At 41.4% G+C, this 19,079-nt stretch overlaps 1 protein-coding gene across 4 annotated transcripts in view; it reads left to right on the top strand.

Moving 5' to 3' along the window:
- The window catches only part of RUFY1 (RUN and FYVE domain containing 1), a 36,707-nt gene extending 26,646 nt beyond the window's left edge, over nt 1–10,061 (top strand). For all 4 annotated transcript variants that reach the window (XM_048862047.2, XM_048862049.2, XM_048862050.2 and 1 more), the window contains exons 10-18: nt 475–591; nt 1,359–1,526; nt 3,299–3,396; nt 4,533–4,652; nt 5,539–5,668; nt 6,666–6,760; nt 7,104–7,152; nt 7,385–7,462; nt 9,208–10,061. In XM_048862047.2, the coding sequence (XP_048718004.1) occupies nt 475–591; nt 1,359–1,526; nt 3,299–3,396; nt 4,533–4,652; nt 5,539–5,668; nt 6,666–6,760; nt 7,104–7,152; nt 7,385–7,462; nt 9,208–9,351 (999 nt within the window). In that variant the 3' untranslated portion in view covers nt 9,352–10,061. The remainder of the gene's footprint in view (nt 1–474; nt 592–1,358; nt 1,527–3,298; nt 3,397–4,532; nt 4,653–5,538; nt 5,669–6,665; nt 6,761–7,103; nt 7,153–7,384; nt 7,463–9,207) is intronic.
- The last annotated feature ends 9,018 nt before the right edge of the window (nt 10,062–19,079 follow it).

Genomic DNA, 19,079 nt, shown 5'->3' with positions numbered 1-19,079 from the left:
TTAGACATCCAGTTCAAGAATATGGGAAATAGGCTGTCCTCTGAACAATTAGCTTCAGTATTATAAAACAATTTTTAATTTGAATGCTAACCATGTTTGCATGCAACTTATTGGTATTGAACATGTTCCTTCTGTTTAAATTTTTTCTCATATAATACACATTTAAAAAAAATAAAATTTAGTACCATAGTGTACAATATAATGAAACCATGTCTGTTCAGATGTAGGCTGCAAATGTTTTTTAAAAATGGGGTGAATTATCTTCAAAAGCACTGGACATTTAAAAACCTCAGTACTAATATTTATTTTTGAGAAATTATTTTAATATTGACCATCTGATTAGAGGTAAGATCAATTCTGTGCAATCACAGGAAATTATTTTATATTAAAATAATATTGCTATTTATTCTTTTATGTCCCATAACCAAATTGCAAGCAAACTTCAAAAACAACTTTTCCTAATTTTTCATGTAGGTAACAATACAGGATACAAAAATAGAACTGGATACCTATAAACAGTCACGCCAAGGTCTGGATGAAATGTACAGTGATGTCTGGAAGCAGTTGAAAGAGGAAAAAAAAATTAGGATGGTGAGGATACCACATGGCGGAGGGTGAAATGAAAGATTTATGGTTTTTTGTCTTTATTGTTAGTGCTATAACATTATAAGCATGTAATACAGAAAATGCTGTGGATTGCTTGAATCCAGGCTCCTTACTCCACAGTGGATTTTCATGCATCTTGCTCAGAATAGCTCAAACAAATGGACAGCAACAGTCCATAAAGAAAACAAAACACAGAGCTCATGGAAAGTTAAGAACGAAGTCCTCCTCTCATTTGCTAGACTATTACAATGAATACTATATTTTTAATGTTATCAATGCAGAAAAGCAACTGTTTTTTTTTTTTCTTTTGCGGTCATGCATTGTTGTGACTTAAAGCAGTCACCTCTCAGGTGGAGCATTCTCTCAGCAGTTATGGACTGGCTGGATTAAGAGCCCTTTGCTTCATTTCAGACTTTCAGCTCCTGTAGCCAGTCCCTACCTGGAAAGAAATACCCAGAATGGAGAAGGCTGACTTAAACATTCAGTTCTACTGTCTAGAGCAGGACTGCAAATAAAATAAAGTAGCAGAATGCTGAGAGTTAGAATATACTGTGTGCTGCTTTCCTTCTTACCATTCTTACTAACTTACTCATATTGTGTTATTTGGGCTGTTTGTCTCATTACATATAAAATAACTCAACGTTATTCCTTGGACATAATACACAGACAAGTTTTATGTAGGTTTAGCACATTAGAAATTTCTTACATGATTCATGCCCTATATAGCAATAATTAGGAAATCTCCTTCTAAGGAATTAGAGAAAGAGTTGGAGCTGCAGATTGGAATGAAAACAGAAATGGAAATTGCCATGAAACTACTGGAAAAAGATACTCATGAAAAACAAGACACTTTGGTTGCTCTTCGCCAACAGTTGGAAGAAGTTAAAGCTATTAATTTGCAGATGTTTCACAAATCCCAGGTAAATATATCAAATTTGTAGATGGAGAGAACTAAAAATATTGTCTTGCTGTTTGGTAATCCATACATGTGTTCCTTGTTGCAAGTATACAATTATCTTTGTTGCAGACTCTGTTATGTATGTTGTATCAATATGTGCTGGATAGCTTTACTAGTCAATAATCCTCTGAGAAGTCCTTCCGTAACACCTATCTTTAACCTTCCTTCCATAGCTTTCTCTTACCAGATGTCATGTGTCTTTATTGTAGGTTGTGTAGACTTTTGTTGTAAATTATTATATAAATTCCCTTTTGGAATACCATTTGGTACCCTGAAGAGAATGCACTAAAAAAATCAGTCAGTTTCTTGTTATACAGGGGGAGAATAGGGTCCCAGGAGTCTTGCCTACTGGTCCTCTGTTCAAGCCACTAGACTACGTAAGTTCAGTTCCTTGGAGTAGATCGGGCCATAAGATCAAACTGGGAGTTACTTGCATTCTGCAGCGTGGAAAAATAGAATCCCCTAGGTTGTGTTCCCTACTCTCTCACTGACTTCCTATGTGACATTAGGTAAGTCATATACTTCCTGTTTCCTCAAAATGGGTAAAATACTGATCTACCTCAGGAGTATTACAAAGATTCCTTGATGTCTGTAAAGCAATTGAAAATATTAAGATGAAAGGTGCTACAGAAGCGTAAGTTAGCCAACAAAATCTTGCAGGCGCAAATCAATATTTGCACACACAGTCTAATAACAGTAAGCTTTAGTTACACTAGTGAGGTACTTTTTCATTTGTTCATCTGTTCATTTCATTTTTAATTGTACCTATATTTTCACCACCCTGTGTCTCTTCATATACTCCTACTTCCAATACTACATTTGCATCTTCCTGTTCTGGTCTGACATTTGCCCTGTCTCAGCTTCTGTATATGCATCTTCACTTCCTTTTTTCTTAAGCACTGTCACTGATCTCTTTAAGTTACCCTCCATGTTCATCCAGCCCGATCACTTCATTTCCTTTGAGTGTTTATTTCTAAAAAGAGAAGCTTTTGATTGTGTTGAATTTTTACTTAAAAGACCGGCCCCCCTGCTCCCATTTATCTTCTTTTGAAATACCATGGTCCAATTAATAGCTCTTAAGACTTTTCTCATCCTGCCCAAGTAGCCCTTTAAAAATTGTGTGTTGCTTGGGTTTTTTCAATTCTCTCTTAACACAGATTTGAGAGATGGTGTGTGACTGTTGGCTCCTAAAGGAGAAACAGGGGTGTTCCTCTTTCACTTTTTAACTTCTTTAGTACTATTCCAGCAGGTGCTGATGATATAATTAAAATCAAACACTGACTCGAGATCCTTGAATCAGTTGTATCCTTTCATTTTCTTAGCTTTTTGTTTTAAGGTGTGCCAACAGTAGTGTTACATCCCCTTAATTCTCCTTATCTCCTAATATAGCCCTTTAACTACTGTCCTCTTCCTTTCCTCGCAACCTCTAATGTTCCCAATCCTCCATTGTTATCTCCTCCGCCTTCAGTTGCCTGATCTCAAGAACCCCTCCTATGCCAACTCCCTGATCTTTGGTCTCCCATTACTCCCTCTCTGGTACATCAAAACAGAGAACACCATTTAGTACATCTTGCCCTTTTCAGTTTTCTTCTGACTGCATCAAATTCTTCAAAATAGCCTTGATTTTCTTTCTCAAGCACTAAACTTTGGCTCTAAACCTTATTATTTTGGTTATACTTTGGAATATTAAAGAATAATTTATGTGAAATTATCTGCTCAAATTTCTTCTTACAGAATTCAGAGAGCTCACTGCAACAGAAAAAAGAAACAATATCCTCTTTTGAAGGAAAAACAAATCAGATGATGTCTACTATGAAACAAATGGAAGAGAGGTAATATTTACAAACTCTTAAAAAGGCAATGCTGGAAAAATAATATTGTGTGAACTTCCAATATTCTTACATATTACTGAAGCCTCAGTAGTGCCTGCATAGTTAAGACTTGGCTGAGCTTTTCAATTAAATCCGGACTAAGATCCCTCCATTTCATACTTCAAGTGGCTGAATTTAGTCTCCACATTTACCACAGTTAATGTTAATGTGATCCTTTGAATTTTCTGTTCTGCCTATTGCATAAAATACTTGGTAACTCTTCTACACAACACTATTAAAATCATCCTGCCTTGAAGTGTAGCCATCAATGTATTACTTTCTTTTGCCTTCAAATAGATGTACACACACCATGAACTCCAAACTTCAGGCACTTCCACATAATCACTATATACTGGAAATATAAATATATAGAAATATATAAAACTTAATCATTTACTCTCCTTATTTGGTGTAACCATACATTAAGAGAAGGATACATCTGTTCTCATATGCTACCTCCCTGGCCCAGCTTCACAGCCCTCCCTAGCTCCAGTCTGTGACAGACAGACAATCTGTGACAGGGGCCACAACAGAGGCAGCACTGAATAATGAGACCATTCTGATGGACCTGAGCAGGGGGCAAGGAAACTAGATGATATGGACAAGTGTGATGGGGGTTCCCTGTGGTTGCCCCAACACAGATCAACTTCTCCCCACATTGCAGAGCACTGACTGCTTAAAATTTTGCCTCTCCACTCCCTCCCCACCCCCCCCCAACCCTCCATAGCTTCCAACTATCCACGCTACACCCTCATCTTCCGTACAGAAACAGGCTCACCCTCTGACCTCCCCTTTGTGCACATTTTCTCTTTCTGCCCCCATATATAGAGATCTGGCCCATACCACAACACTTACTGCATGTGTAAATGTATTCTGTGTACGCTGAGTTAAGGCATACATCCTATGTGGCTGCTTATGGCTTCCACAGAAACTGTTGTTTTTTAAATGTCCTATTGCTGTGCATTCAAAGTCTCAGTTATACCACTGTAGAAAAATGGGTGCAATAGAATTTTTTAAAGGAAAGTATTGTCCATACTTAAGTAATACTTTTGTGCATTGATTCTAATAAATGCATTGCATGCCTTATTTTGCATTAGATTGCAGCATGCAGAACAGGCTAGGCAGGTAGCAGAAGAAAAAAATATCAAAATGAAGCAAGAGTTTGGTGGCAGAATTGAGACTCTACAGCAACAACTCTCCCAGCTGGACAATCAGTGGTACTTTCTTTTTACTTTTATAATACTTAATATAAAGAAGAAAAATTAATTCTGTTTTGTTTTTAAGATTGTGTTTCTTCTCTAGTGCCAAAGAGTGATAGATAACTAGTTTTTTATGGATGATAAATTATTTGCAATCATTAACTTTGTGTATGTACATGGGTAAGATGGTTAGTGGATGCTTTATTAATAAATGAATTAAACTTGCATGCTTTTCCCTTTAATAACCAAAGATTATGAATGATTAACCTATTTAGCATCAGGGAGTGTGCTAGATCCTCTGCAGACAAAAAATGAGACCCAAAAGGCTGAGTCTTAATAGAAAACATTCAGACAAAAAAATGGGAAAGGATGTAAAGTGACATGTTGATTTATGGGATGCTATCTTGCTCCTCCCCAGGACTCCTCCTGTTCTCAAACCCGGTCTGATTCACTTTGAGTCAGTATTCAAATAAAGAAAAAATCTCTTGCTGCATTAAAAGGGTCTGGAATTTAATACCAAATGCATCCCCCACTGTGCTGCTGATTCTTATTGAAGCCTTTCCAGGATTTCACTAATGGGGCTATGTACATGTGCATATACTCTCAATTGTAATGTTTTGTATGTTCAATTATTTATACATAAGCAGTCAAGTACACACCTAACTGAATAAAAACTCCACAACCCCTGAAACCCACTGTCTTGGCTGCTCCTTCCTTGCTGTGACCAAAGGAAAAGATTGTTTAACATAATTTATTGATCTTTGCGCTGCCAAGACCTCTCTCTCCCCCTTCCTGGAACAATGTTTCCAGTTTTGTCCTGGATTGGACAAGTGTTCCTGTCCTTTCTTTTTCCTAAAACTCTTTGTAAAAACAGCCTCTGTTACAACCACCGTTATTTTAACAGCTCAATTCTGGAGAAAGAGTTAAAATCTGAAAAAGAACAGAGACAAACTTTGCAACGAGAGCTACATCAAGAGAAGGATACTACTAGTCTGCTAAAAACAGAACTGCAACAAATGGAAGGGTTGAAAAAGGTAAGCACGTTGGGAGCATGGTGAGTGGTTAGGATGGAAAGTCAACAGAAGCTATGCAAGTATTTCCCACCTTTGCTTGAATAGTTAGTTTATTTCTATAGACCCCCCTCTCCCCCATTGCCCACTTGTGAAAGTGGTTACGGGAAAATGTTCAACAATTCGACTAACTTTGTGCAGGAAAATGCAAATAGGAGGAGCTTGGGGTCAGCATATTACAAAAGAAAGATGAATTGATGATATAACCTAAGTTTCAGTGGTGAATATTAAAAACTTAAACTAAAATGAGTGGACTAATTTTACAAGTTTTCAAATCCTCTGTGCTTCTTAAAATCATTTTCTACAAATCCTTCTTTAAATTGACTTGCAGCAACCCACTCCCCTGTGTGCAATTGGCATTTGTTGTATTTATTTTAAGTGCCTGGAGGAGCAAAGCATACATTACTAAGATTGTAAGCCCCTTGGGGCAGGGACAGTCTCTTTGTTCTGTGTTTGTACAGCACCTAACACAATGGAGTCCTAGGCACTATAAAGAATAAGAGGTGTGTGCACTGCATATTGACTGAATAATAATTGCACCATTGGTGAATTGGTTGGTTTATGCCACATATGGTAGCTTACTCTGAGATTGCAGGGGCCTGAAAAAAAATCTCTTCACTTCCCTTGTATTTGTATAATCAGTTTAAAAACCTCCCCATGACGATCTACAATACGTAAATTGGATACCATTTAGATGTGAACAGGTTATTAACATAAACACAGTAAAAGCAAGATCCTAAAGTCCAAGAATAGGTATCTAGCTTTGCAGAGAAGCTAATCTATCATAAATTCCTCACCATGTTAGGTTGATTGTCTAGGACACAGATTATATAAGGTCAAATGTTTGGTGGGGGTTTTTTTGTTTGTTTTTTAAAGCTGCAAAAAACCCTCTAATTCTTCACATGTGCTGAAGATGCTCAGCATTCATGTTCTTGTTCAGAGCATTGTGTGTTAATTATAGGAACTGCGAAAATTGCAAGATGAGAAGCAGCAGTTAGAGAAGGTCTGTGAAGAACAGGAACAAGCTCTACAAGAAATGGGACAACACCTTAGCCAGTAAGTTCCAATAACTTAAGAACCTTGTAGCTAAATGAGGTTGGATTTTCAAACTAATTCATAACATATGCAACAATTAAAGAGCATCCAGTTACATAAATAAGTGTCAATTTTAGGAAACGATGGATGAGTATGGAGAAAGTATATACCAAGGTTTGGGCAACTTGTGCATGTGTGTTTATCCATTCACTTCAGTGGTACTATTCGCACACAAGGGTTGCAGGATTGGGACTTTTTGTCCCCTCCCCTTAGTTCCAGCTAAACTCTGTTGCATTTTTTCTATAAATAGTCGTCTTTATCTCATGTTAAAATGCGAAGTAAATTCTTAATTTATCTTTTCCAGATCCAAACTGAAGATGGAAGATATTAAAGAAGTAAATAAAGCACTAAAGGTACTGTACACTTTATAAAAATGTAAATTAAGTATTGTACATATTTCATTTTAGATGACCTCATACTGCAGATAACTCTTAAAACTGAGTGAAATGATTTAGAATATGGCTGTGGGAAATTCCAAGTGTTGCAGCCCAAACCACCTTCAATTTCAAATCCTTTCTCCAAGTAATTCATAACTGAACTGATCTTTCTTGCATATGTGATTGTTTGTTTTTTTTTTTATTTTAGGGCCATACCTGGCTAAAAGATGATGAAGCAACCCACTGTAAACAATGTGAGAAGGAGTTCTCCATTTCAAGAAGAAAGGTAGTGGTGGTCAGTGGATAACTGTGAAGAATACCCCTTTTTTTGGCGACTCGTGGGAGGTGCACAAAGGGTCAAGTGTCTCTCCAGCAGCTGGCCCGGGCAGGGAGAGGCAGGGCCAGAGCCTCTTCCATCCACGCTGACTGTGTCCTGGCTGACTGGGAGAGCGCCTGGCTGCGGTAGCAGCAGGCTGCCCCCGCCCGGGTTCAGCTTCTGGGGACAGTGGTCGAACAAGCTGGAGCCCCTCCGGCATGCTCAGTCAGCTCCTGTCCCTAGAAGTTGAGCCTGGGCAGGGAGCAGGCTGCCGCCACTCCCTCCCCAGGCTTTGCTTCTGGGGACAAGAGCCAACTCTGAGCATGCCAGGGAGGGTGGGGCAGGGCAACTCAAACTCCTTCAGCCACGTTCCCGGAAGCCAAGCCTGGACGGGAGGCAGCCCACTGCTGCTGCAGCTAGGCACTCTCCCAGGCAGCGGCTGTGCTGCACTGGGCAGCGTCCAGGAGTGGGTCCAGGGCCTGGCTGCTAGGCAGAGCAGCCAAACATTCCAGGGGGAGCCAGCGCAATGGGAGGACAGAGGCCCCCCGCAGGTAACATGCGGAGGGGATGGGCAGAGCGCAAGGACCCTGGGCTAGGTGGGGGAAGAGTCACGCTGGAGAGGTCATATGTCTTACCCTTTAGCTGGTGCCCCCTGCCCAGTATGGAGAGGCACCAGTCATCTACCCTTCTAATGTATCACAGCTCATTTTGCTAGGGAAGAAGTATTTAAAAGCCTCTAATTCTAGATCTTGTCATACATTACTAATTAGAGAAAATTGACTTGACTTGACTTTGAGTAACACTATCCCGTTAACCTGAGGGAGGAGAGAGAACAAGTTTTTTAAAAATGTTTAAAAGGTGATTGTTTCTAAAAACTGTGATTTAGCATAAACCAGAGTCTTGTGCGCTCTCAATGAGGATGTTGCCTGATAGCAGGAATTTGTAGCTTTCTGGTAGTGCACTGCGCTGCCCTGGAGAAACTTGGGTTCAATTCCCATTGTGGTTTCCTTTTCTAACCAGCAAGAACTGGAAGTGCTAAGGCATTTTTTTAGTCTCCTGAAAGAATGAATGTCTCAAGATGCATGACCCCCTTCTAGCTAAGCAGCTGTGATGACAGCCTCCAGATTGAATTCTGTGTAGTCCTCATGTGGAAGGAAGTGGATCCTTGATGTGGGGAGGGTGGAGGCAGGGCCGTCCTTACCCATATGCAAAGCACGCAGCTGCACAGGGCACCAGGAAATTTCCTGGTGCCCTGCACAGCTGCGTGCTGCTCCAGCCCCTGCTCTGGCTCTTCCCCAGGCCCCTGCCCCTGCCCCTGCCCCGCTCCCCTGAAGATTGCTGCCAGACCTGACCCTGCACTCACCGTGTGTAAGTGGAGTGACCCGGCCCCAGCCTGCTCCACTCCCCTGGCTCCCAGGCTTGGGGGAGGGGGGAACCACCCCCCAGCACTCACCAGCTGTGCGGCTGGGAGCCAGGGGAGCAGAACAGGCTGGGGCTGGGTCACTCCACTTCCCATGGAGGCCTGGGGCCCCACACAGGCCCCCGCTGCATAGGGTACCAAAATACCTAGGGACGGTCCTGGGTGGAGGCTCAGGAAACAGTGGATGGTGGCAGCAGGAGTTTATCACAATTTGCTAATAGCCTGCTGTAGTTAAAGATTAAACTGTACAGTTTGTGCTTACTCAATCCTAATTTTGCTTTAAACTGTCTTGTAGCATCACTGTAGAAACTGTGGTGACATCTTTTGCAACACTTGTTCCAGCAATGAACTGGCACTGCCATCCTACCCTAAACCTGTGCGTGTTTGTGACACATGTCACACTTTACTGCTTCAGAGATGTTCATCTACTGCTCCCTAATGTTTCAGTTGTTTCAAGAGCACCATCCTAAGCTTGGAGAAGGAGTCATGAATTTTTTTAAAAGTTTGACTTCCAGTACCCCTTGTGCAGAAGAAAACATCTCTTTAGACTTCAACACTTTCCATTCTAGAACAGGTCAAGTAATAATTTAAAAGATATAAAGGTATTTATAGGAATTATGAAAGCTAATATTTTGCCAATATATTTCATAATGAAATAAAGTAGAATTAAAAATCATATAATTTAAAATGTGCTCAACATGCTGAAACTTTGAAGTGCGAATTCACTTTTCTGAATTTTATAAAAAGCTATTTTCTTTATTTAAAACTTTGTACTTCACATTTGTACATCTGACCTCTTAAAAAAAAAATCACTGATTTGTTTCTGCACACTGTAGCCTCATGGTTCTAGTTTAACTACTCACTTTTAATATATTCCAGATTATATTATGTTAGTTATGTACAGTTTTATATGTGAACAAAGTAAATTGAACATGGAAAAACAGTCAGCCGTCTACATGTATAAATGAATGTGCCTTCACGATATACTTCAAAGTAAAAATAGCATATAGACTATATTTGTTTCTAAAGCACTTATGAATACAATAGTGATTATGCAATAAAGTCTTTGTTAAACTATGAAAACGAGATATTTAGTCTTAACACTGTTCCATTTTTTTCTTGCAAATAAATACCAATGAGTAAAATCAAGCATGTAGTCTTTGAAAGATTTTCATTTTGCAAAACAAAATACTATTCCTAGTTTATAGAGAACGTAAAGCAAGAAGACACTTTTAAAGTAACTGAGTGTAATGGAACTGAAGTACTGTGTAGTATAAAAAAGCAATACAAACTAAGTGCAAAGAAGCAAGAGAATGTATACATAAAAAAACCATCCAACTTTCTGGGGAAACAAGAGTCTGTTCATAGGAACTTGAAACACCTACACGAAATGTAACTACCTCAAAGCACTCTGCATAAAAGAAAAAGTGAAGAAACTGAAACTTGACACAAAATGCCCCCCATAAGGGCAGAAATGGAGGCACTGCCCTTAACTTATGAGTCTGTTCATATGTTTTTGACGTTAAGGTGTAAAGGGACCATCATGATCATCTAGTTTGATGTCCTGCATGTTGCAGACCACAGAACCTCACCCACCCACTCCTGTAATAGGCCCCTAACCTCTGGCTGAGTTACAGAAGTCCTCAAATCATGGCTTAAAGACTTCAGGTTACTATTTACACCAGTTTAAACCTACAAGTGACCCATGCCCCATGCTGCAGAGAAATATGAAAAACCTCCAGGGTCTCTGCTAATCTGACCCAGGAGAAAATTTTTTCCCAACCTCAAATATGGTGATCTCTTAGATGCTGAGTGTGTGGGCAAGACCCACCAGCCAGACACCTGGGAAAGAATTCTCTGGGGTAACTCAGAACCCTCCCTATCTACTATACTATCCCATCACGGCCAGTGGAGATATTTGCAGCTATCAGTGGCAGATTGGCTACATGCCATGGTAGGCAGTCTCATCCCTTCCATAAATTCATCAAGTTCAGTCTTGAAGCCAGTTAGGTTTTTGCCCCCACTGCTCCCCTTGGAAGGCTGTTCCAGAACTTCACTCCTCTGATGGTTAGAAACCTTCATCTAATTTTGAGCCTAAACTTGTTGGCCTGTTTATATCCATTTGTTCTTGTGTCCAAATTGGCGCTTAACTTAAATAATTCTTCTCCCTCTTAGGATTACTCTCTATAAATACACCCGAGAGATAAACACTATCTCCCTGCAGCCTTCTTTTGGTTAGGCTAAACAAGCCAAGCTTGTTTTGAGTCTCTTCTCATAAGATAGGTTTCCATTCCATTCCTCAGATCATCCTAGTAGCCCTTCTCTGCCCGTTCCAATTTGAATTCATCTTTCTTATACATGGGAGACCAGAATTGCACACAGTATTCCAGATGAGGTCTCACCAGTGCCTTGTATAACAGTACTAACGCTTCCCTGTCTCTAGTAGAAATACCTCATCTGATGCATCCTAGGACTGCATTAGCCTTTTTTTACAGCTGCATCACACTGATGACTCAGTTTTCCTGTGATCAACCAATACACTCAGAACTTTCTCCTCCTCTCACTTCCAAATCATATATCCCCAGCTTATAGCAAAAATTCTTAGTTAGTCGCTTGATGTGTGACCTTGTACTTCGCACAATTAAATTTCATCCCATTTCTATTACTCCAGTTTACAAGGTCATCCAGATCATTTTGTATGATATTCTGGTTCTCCTCCATATTGGCTCATCCTCCCAACTGTGTGTCATCTGTGAATTTTATTAGCATACTCCCACTTTTTGTGCCAAGATCAATAATAAAAATGTTAAATAAGGTTGGTCCCAAGACTGATCCCTGAGGAACTCCACTAGTAACCTCCCTCCAGCCTGACAGTTCACCTTTACGTATGAACCATTGTAGTCTCCCCTTTAACCAGTTCTTTACCCTCCTTTCAATTCTCCTCTTAGTTAAATTGGAGAAAATAGGGATTAATTTCCCATGTGGAACTGTATCAAACTTTATGAAATCCAGGCACATTTGATCTACTGCATTTCCTTTGTCTGAAAAATCAGTTATCTTCTTGAAGAAGGAGATCAGGTTGGTTTGTCACAATCTACCTTTTGTAAAACCATGTTGTATTTTATCCCAATTACAGTTCACCTCTGTCTTTAACTACTCTTTCAAAATTTATTCCAATTTGCATACAATTGAGGTCAAACTAACAGGCCTGTTGTTTCCTGCATCACCCCCCCCCCCCTTCTTAAAAATAGAAGCTATAGTAGCAATTCTCCAGTCATAGGGTACAATCCCTGAGTTTACAGATTCATTAAAAATTCTTGCTCTTGGGCTTGCAACTTCATATGCTAGTTTCTTTAATATTCTTGGATGGAGATTTTTCCAGTTACCCCAATTTAGTCTCATTAAGCTGTTTGACTTCCACTCAGATGTGGTAATATCTAACTCCATATCTGTGTACCTATTAGTCACCCTGCCACTATCTCTAAGCTCTTCATCAGCCTTATTAAAAACTGAGGCAAAGTATTAGTTTGGGTGCTGAGCCATGCCTAGATTATCTTTAATCTCCATCCCATCCTCAGGGTTTAGCACTCCCACTTCTTCTTTCCTTGTTTTTTTTAATTAATATGGCTAGAGAACCTTTTACTATTGATTTTAATTCTCTTTGCAAGGTACAAGTCTGTTTGGCTTTTGGCAGTTCTTTCTTTATTCCTATACCTTCTGCCCTCTAAGAGGTAACTTTCCTTGCTGATTCATCCCATTTTCCATCCCTTCTAAGCTTTCGGCTTTCTCTTAATCCCCCCATTTTAGATGTTTGCTGCTTATCCAGTTTAGTCTGCAACCCTTCCCTACAAATTTTTCCCCTTGCTTGGGATGCTGGTATCAGTAGTTTCTGCAATTTTGACGAAGTATCCAAGCCTCCTCTACATTCAGATCCTTGAGTTCTTTGGTCCAGTCCACTTACATAATTCCCTTAATTTTTTTAAGTTAACTAGCGTTACCATACGTCCATATTTTCCCAGACATGTCCAGCTTTTTGTTTCTTAAATTGCTGGGAGGAATTTTTAAATATCTAAAAACATCTGGGATTTTGCCATTCTTCCCCAATGAAGAGTTGATCATTCAAGAGGGTGAATGTTGATCACTCAGAAGTGCCTGCTTTTTCCCCCTAGCTCCCAGCACTTGTGCCATGAAACAGCTGTTTTGTGTGGGTGGGAGGGAGGGGGAAGGTGGTGGAGGTGGGGCTGGGGATTTGGGGAAGGGGTCCAATGGGGCAGGGAGGGGGTGGAGTTGTGGCTGGACCAGGGGCAGGGGGCTGCAAGCAAATCCCTTCCCTCCCTGCCCCCAGAGTATCCTCTTTTTGGAATGTTCAAATATAGTAACCTCAAGTCAGCCCTTTTGAAATCAAGGATGCTAGTTGCAGCTCTATTTTTGTTTCTCCTTCCATTTAGTTTAAACTGAATTAGCTCATGATCACTCAAACCAAGGTTGTCCTGTACAACCATAAGGTCCTCCGTACTCACCAATACCAAATCTAAAATGGCATCGCCTTCTGTTGGTTCAGTGACTATTTGGTGAAGAAATCTGTCAAATATCACATCCAGAAAAAGCTGGGCCCTACTATTATTAGTAGCACTTGTTCTCCAATCTGTATCTAAACTTTGCTAATGCTTGAATATTTCCAGCAGTAATTACCTTACTGGTAATTGATAAACTCATCAATGTGTTGAATTTGGCTGTATAAAGGACACCTGTTGTGGGAATGGGTAGAAAAGAGAATGTATTTGTTGACTATGCCAATACTTTTGTATCTGTTTTGCTGCCTTCAGCAGCGTACTTGCTAACAGAAAGTTGTCAGATCTCTCTTGAAGCTCACTCTGTGAATACCCACTTTTTCAGTACTAAAGTTCAAAATTGAATAGGCACATGCTACTTAGGGTAATGTTGCATCAGTAAAATGGACTGCCAGAATGGATAGAATAGAGAGCTGCGTGATTTTACACTACTTGAGGGTAAGAGAAAATGCTTTTTCTCCAAAACTAGCTTCACTTATATTGCTCTCTACTTTATTGGGCTACATTCTAGCCTTTTCCTGCTAATGACAGAAAAGAATGAATAAAGAAAAAACAAGGTATGCTACCAAGCAAGTTAGACACACAACTGCAGAGCTACTTGGTGAGAAGGGTAAGGACAGGAAGAATAAAACTACCTTAAGACACAGTGTTAGGTTAAGGATTCATCTACTTTTTCCTAAATGTAGACTACTTCCCTATTCATATATTGTGTGCAGACCAACTCCCCTCCAGGACCACATGACAGGCTATTGGTAAGCACAGCAACTGATTACATGGAAAATGATGTGTCTCTCAAGGTTATTTTAGAAGCTAGAATGAGCCAGTACTACATGACTAGTCAACTCTGAACTACCAGCATACACCCTCCCTACCTACCTGGGTTAGGTAAGCAGTGGAAGTGAGCTATCAATTGTTGGGATGTTTGCATGTTTTTTTTCCTCTCTTTGAAGTGGTCTGATGCTCTGTTCTTTACTAATAGTGCAGTTCTCAGATATTTGACTGCCCTATGAAGCAGTGTACTACCCATGGCACTCCAGGGCAAGTACAGCAATTACTTTGTCCTTTTAGCTACCTAATGTGAGTTCTTTTGGAGATGTTTACAACAGTCTAATTTTGCTCCTGGTCTTTCCCCTGGGGTGCCGCTCTGGCTCTTACTTTCAGGTGGCCCCCTTCCTCACATACTTCCTTCCCACCACATCACTTACCTGCTGCTTAGTGGTGCTTGTTCCCCCTCTCCTCATGTTCCATTTCAATGATGCAAAGAGCAGCATTCAAGTTAAATAATAGATTGATGGTTGCTCGTGCAGGTCTTAGTACTAGAGAATAGTGTGAATTGAGTTCTGAACAGATTTGTTTTTTTTTTTTTAAGCTAAGAACTGAAGGATTAAATAATCAGTTTGCTTTGTATATAGCAGCATCTGATGAAGCCAGTTGGCTTGAGTTTTTCATACACACAAAAACAGAGGGAAGGAGAACTTTAGAGCCAGAATTGGCAATACAGGGGAAGTTGTATTACTCTCAAACAACCCCCTTCCCCAAAAAACCCCACTGGTTTCAAGTTGTTTCTCTTTTCTACAGGAATCCTGTGCTATTGTGTGCAGGCTGGACAGTGTATGTGCTGATAGTTGTACAGTATGTTCAATGGGTGGACCCCAGTATTATTCATTACCTAGAATCCTCCAGATTTTCACAATAGTGCTGTTCAGTTAATAAAGATCTATCTCGGACCAGACTGTAAGGCTGTTTTAAAAACAAAACTATCAAAACACCAAACAGTATTGTGACCACTAAGGGAATATCTATTCACCACACCCAACCTTGTTCATATCTGGTGTTTTCTCCCTTCCCAACAGATTTCCAACTGATGGCAGTTTCTGTGAAAAAGCTATTCTTAAGAAAAGGCCCTACAGGAGACTAATCTAACTTGTACTGTTGGTGCTGAAAATGCTTTGATATTTAATCCTAGACCCTGTAGGTCAATGTGACCTGGAAAGGCTGTGAATAGAGAGATATTTGAGTAAGCCCATTAAAGTCAAACCTGTGCATTAAACAAAGCATGGGCCCTGCTGAAAAATTAGTCTAAAAAGGTACTGTGCGATCAGAAATTGTCTTCATAAGGTGGTTTGTCTACCTCTTTTATGAAGCACTTTGGAGATTTACTAAGGGATAGAGCGGCTTTTGCTAGTTTTTTTTTTTTTTTTTTTTTTTAAATGGAGCCAAAGTCAGAGATCCTCCAGCCAGAAAAGGTAAGCTCTTGCAAAGGCAGGGAATCTGACAGTGGAGGAGAATGCTTCGAAGCCCTTTTGGGGAGAGGCCTCTGTCATTCTCTCTCTGGATTCCTCACAGTAGAATTCTTCTTCAGAGGGAACAACAGTGGCATCAAACACCAATAGAGCCCTTTGGTTCTTGAATGTTACAGAGCCTGAGGTTGCTCTTATTCATATCCTTGCCCTTCTCAGGCTTGTTCCTTCCCTGATCACTTGCTCAAAGAAGTAGTGAGAGATATTGCTGCCTCAAGGATTTTTTGAGGGGAGAAATTTACACTTAGGGCTTACTGTCAAGAGCCTGCTCAGGGTTCAAAGCCAGACCCTTATTTTCTTCAGTAGCAGAGGAAGCAGAGAACTTCAAAATCCCTCCCCTTCTGGCTCCCATTCCCCTTAAAAGGGAAAAACATGTCCAGTTCATCCCTCCTGCTTGGCTTGGGATGGATGGGGGCTGGCTTGTTTCCCCAAAGCACCCCTCTTTAGGGGGATGACTTGTTGCCTCACAACTTCCCTCTTTGTTCTGCATGGATGCCTTGGGACTTACCTCCTGCGTAAAGCACTTCTTGCTGTTAGAGCATCTCCCTGCTCTGCAGCAGGGTTCTAGGTCCATTCTCCCCCACCCCCTTATTGGAGCTGTGGCTGCCTGGGTAGGTAGGGGATCCCACTTGCCTGTTTCACTGCCAGCCCCGAGGAAGTCAGGACAGAAGGATGGAGTCAGGCTGGATGCAACTCGCTGTCTGCTGATCCTGGGGAAACTGACTCTCAGAGTATAGCTTGCATATGGCCCAGTGCTTTCTTGGTTGCTCTGCCCTGCTTCTATGGGGCAGAAGAGCAAGCAGGGAGAGTTAAAACCACAAGGGGTTAACTGACCCAGGGAAAAGCAGGAATGCTGAGGAGAGAAAAGTGCTCCCCCCTGCCCAAAAAATTGGGCACAGAAGTTAAAACAGAAGGTGTAAGGGAAGCAGCCAAAGAAAACACCTGTCTACTGCTGCATATTGAGAGGACCCTGGCTTGCTGCCAGAGTCATGGTTAGACTGTGAAGCCAAAACACTGAGCCACCTCCATGAGTTACAGGGAGAGCAGAAGAGTCCAGCTGTCCAGACCTGAGAGAGACACTGGGCTGCAAAAAGGCCATATCTTCAAGCTGTTATGCAGGAAGAATCTGCAAACTTGTATGCAGCCTGAATGTGAGGACCTTGATTGGTTCAAGTCAAAGATGATCAGAATATGGGCCTCTGTAACATGCAGGATGGGGTCTGTAGTATTTGAGAAAAAAAGGCTTTTGGGGGTGGGAAAGAGGATTAAAAGTGGTTTTAGCCATGTTGAGCTAGAGCGGTCAGACAGCCTAAGACATTAGTTCAGACAAGTGAAAGAACTGGAATAGAGAGGTAGATCGGAGAGTTGTCAGCATAGAGAGTGTAGCTGAATATGTCTGCAGATGAGATTACTTGGAAATAAAGGCTGAAGAGAAGGAAAGTAAGGGCACAACCCTATGAAATGCCCACAGGAAGTTAAGGAGCGAAGGATCTTCTGAAGGAGCTATTATTGATGATGGAGGACAATCACGAAAGGACAGTTTCAGAAGCTAAAGGAATACAAGAGAATGAGGATGGAGTACTGGTTCTGTGCTTTGGGCAAGAGCAACTCTGAGAGCAAGGGGTGGAAGATAGACTGGAGAGGTCTAAAATAGAATGGAGAGGGACAGTGGCTTAACTGTAGAGACAGTGCATTCAGTGAGCTTAGAGATGAAAGAAGGGAGATGGGGTGGTAGTTTGAAAGGCAAGTGAGGTCAGGACTGTTTGGGGGGGGGGTAGATAGAGACTTGTGTGCTTGTACTGTGAAGAGAGCAGTCATGAGGAAAATCAGAAAGTAGAGGTGCCACAAATTTTTGCATGTGGGCAGAAAGATGAGTGGTATGAGGGGAAGCCTAGGGTTATGTATTTTGTCATTCTCTTGAAAAAAATCATTAAGTATAATGTTTAAGAAGCGTGTGAAAAGTGGCAAAAACATGGCTGAAGTTCCAGACTTGGGATTCAATTGACCGAGTTCGGAAGATAGCAGAACAGAGAGAACAAATGTAATGGAGAAAGTAAAAGTATCTGGCAAAAACCCCATGATATGCAGCAGGATGACAGCTGCAAAAGAGGAAGTGGATGTTGTGTGCAAGGGCTGAAACCCCTTGGCAAGGCTGACAAGAGTTAAGGGTGGAGAACAGTAAGGCTGGAGAAAGTCAGCCATATAAGTGAAAGGGCAGGAGGCCGATGACTGAGAACAGACAAATTAATGCTGACATTAGAAATCTGGGAAAGGCCAGCTGACAGATTGATAGAGGGGCTCATGGGTGATGCTGAAAGACCAGAGCTTGTTCAAGGTAAGCTGAATGAACGACTCTTGGGGAGTTGGGAGGGCGGAAGCCAGTGCTGCAAGTTGAACAAAGAGGCGGGAAAATGTGCAGTGTGTGTTAAGTCAAGTCGGGCTGCGTGGGAGATGGAGGGAGCCAGGAGTTGAAAGCATAAAGGAAGGCTGAGGTGGGTGGGTGGATGGTAGCTGACAGCAGCAGGGTACAAGACAAGAGTGCTGTTCAATGGGGAGTTGGAAGCAGCAGGAAAGGAGCCCAGCACTCCTGCTATAGTCTCATCCAGACTGGGTAGTAGGAGGATAGAGGCCTCTTTAAAGTTAGGTCTGCACTGTTAGAGGTGAGAGATTCCTGTAAATATACTCATGCTAGCTCCCAAACAAGGAGCGCTAAAAAGCGTAGCTGTGGTGGGACCGGCTACCCACCTATACCAACTACAAACCCACCTGAACCATGTAGGCACTTGCCATGGTCAGGCAGTGCCACCAAAGCTACACTATTTTTAGCACACTAGCTTCATCAAGCTCACAGTAGGTCTACCACCGCCACCCCCCAGCTCCTTGTATAGCTATTCTTTAAGAGGATAGAGGCAAGGTCAGATCCAGTTCTTTTGAGCCAGTAACTGGTGAGATGAAGAGCTCACAAGTGGTTGAGTTTTGTTTTTTAGAGCAGTTATTCCAGAGCCAGCAATGAAGACAGGGAAGGAATGGTTGGATGGGTGGAAGGTGGTTCAGATGTGGATCTGGAACCTGGTTGTGCTGGAAAGAGAATGGGGAAGACAGGATTAAAGAGTAACAGGTAGAGGTATCAGAGTAACAGCCGTGTTAGTCTGTATTCGCAAAAAGAAAAGGAGTACTTATGGCACCTTAGCGACTAACCAATTTATTTGAGCATAAACTTTCGTGAGCCACAGCTCACTTCATCGGATGCATACAGAGGTGGAGGTGGGGAGTTAGCAAATTGACAGCAGCCAGGA

Source organism: Caretta caretta, chromosome 8 (genome assembly GCF_965140235.1).
Source record: "Caretta caretta isolate rCarCar2 chromosome 8, rCarCar1.hap1, whole genome shotgun sequence".
NCBI lineage: Eukaryota > Metazoa > Chordata > Testudines > Cheloniidae > Caretta > Caretta caretta.
Note: the sequence above shows the minus strand (reverse complement) of the source record. Positions and strands in the feature narration are given on the sequence as shown.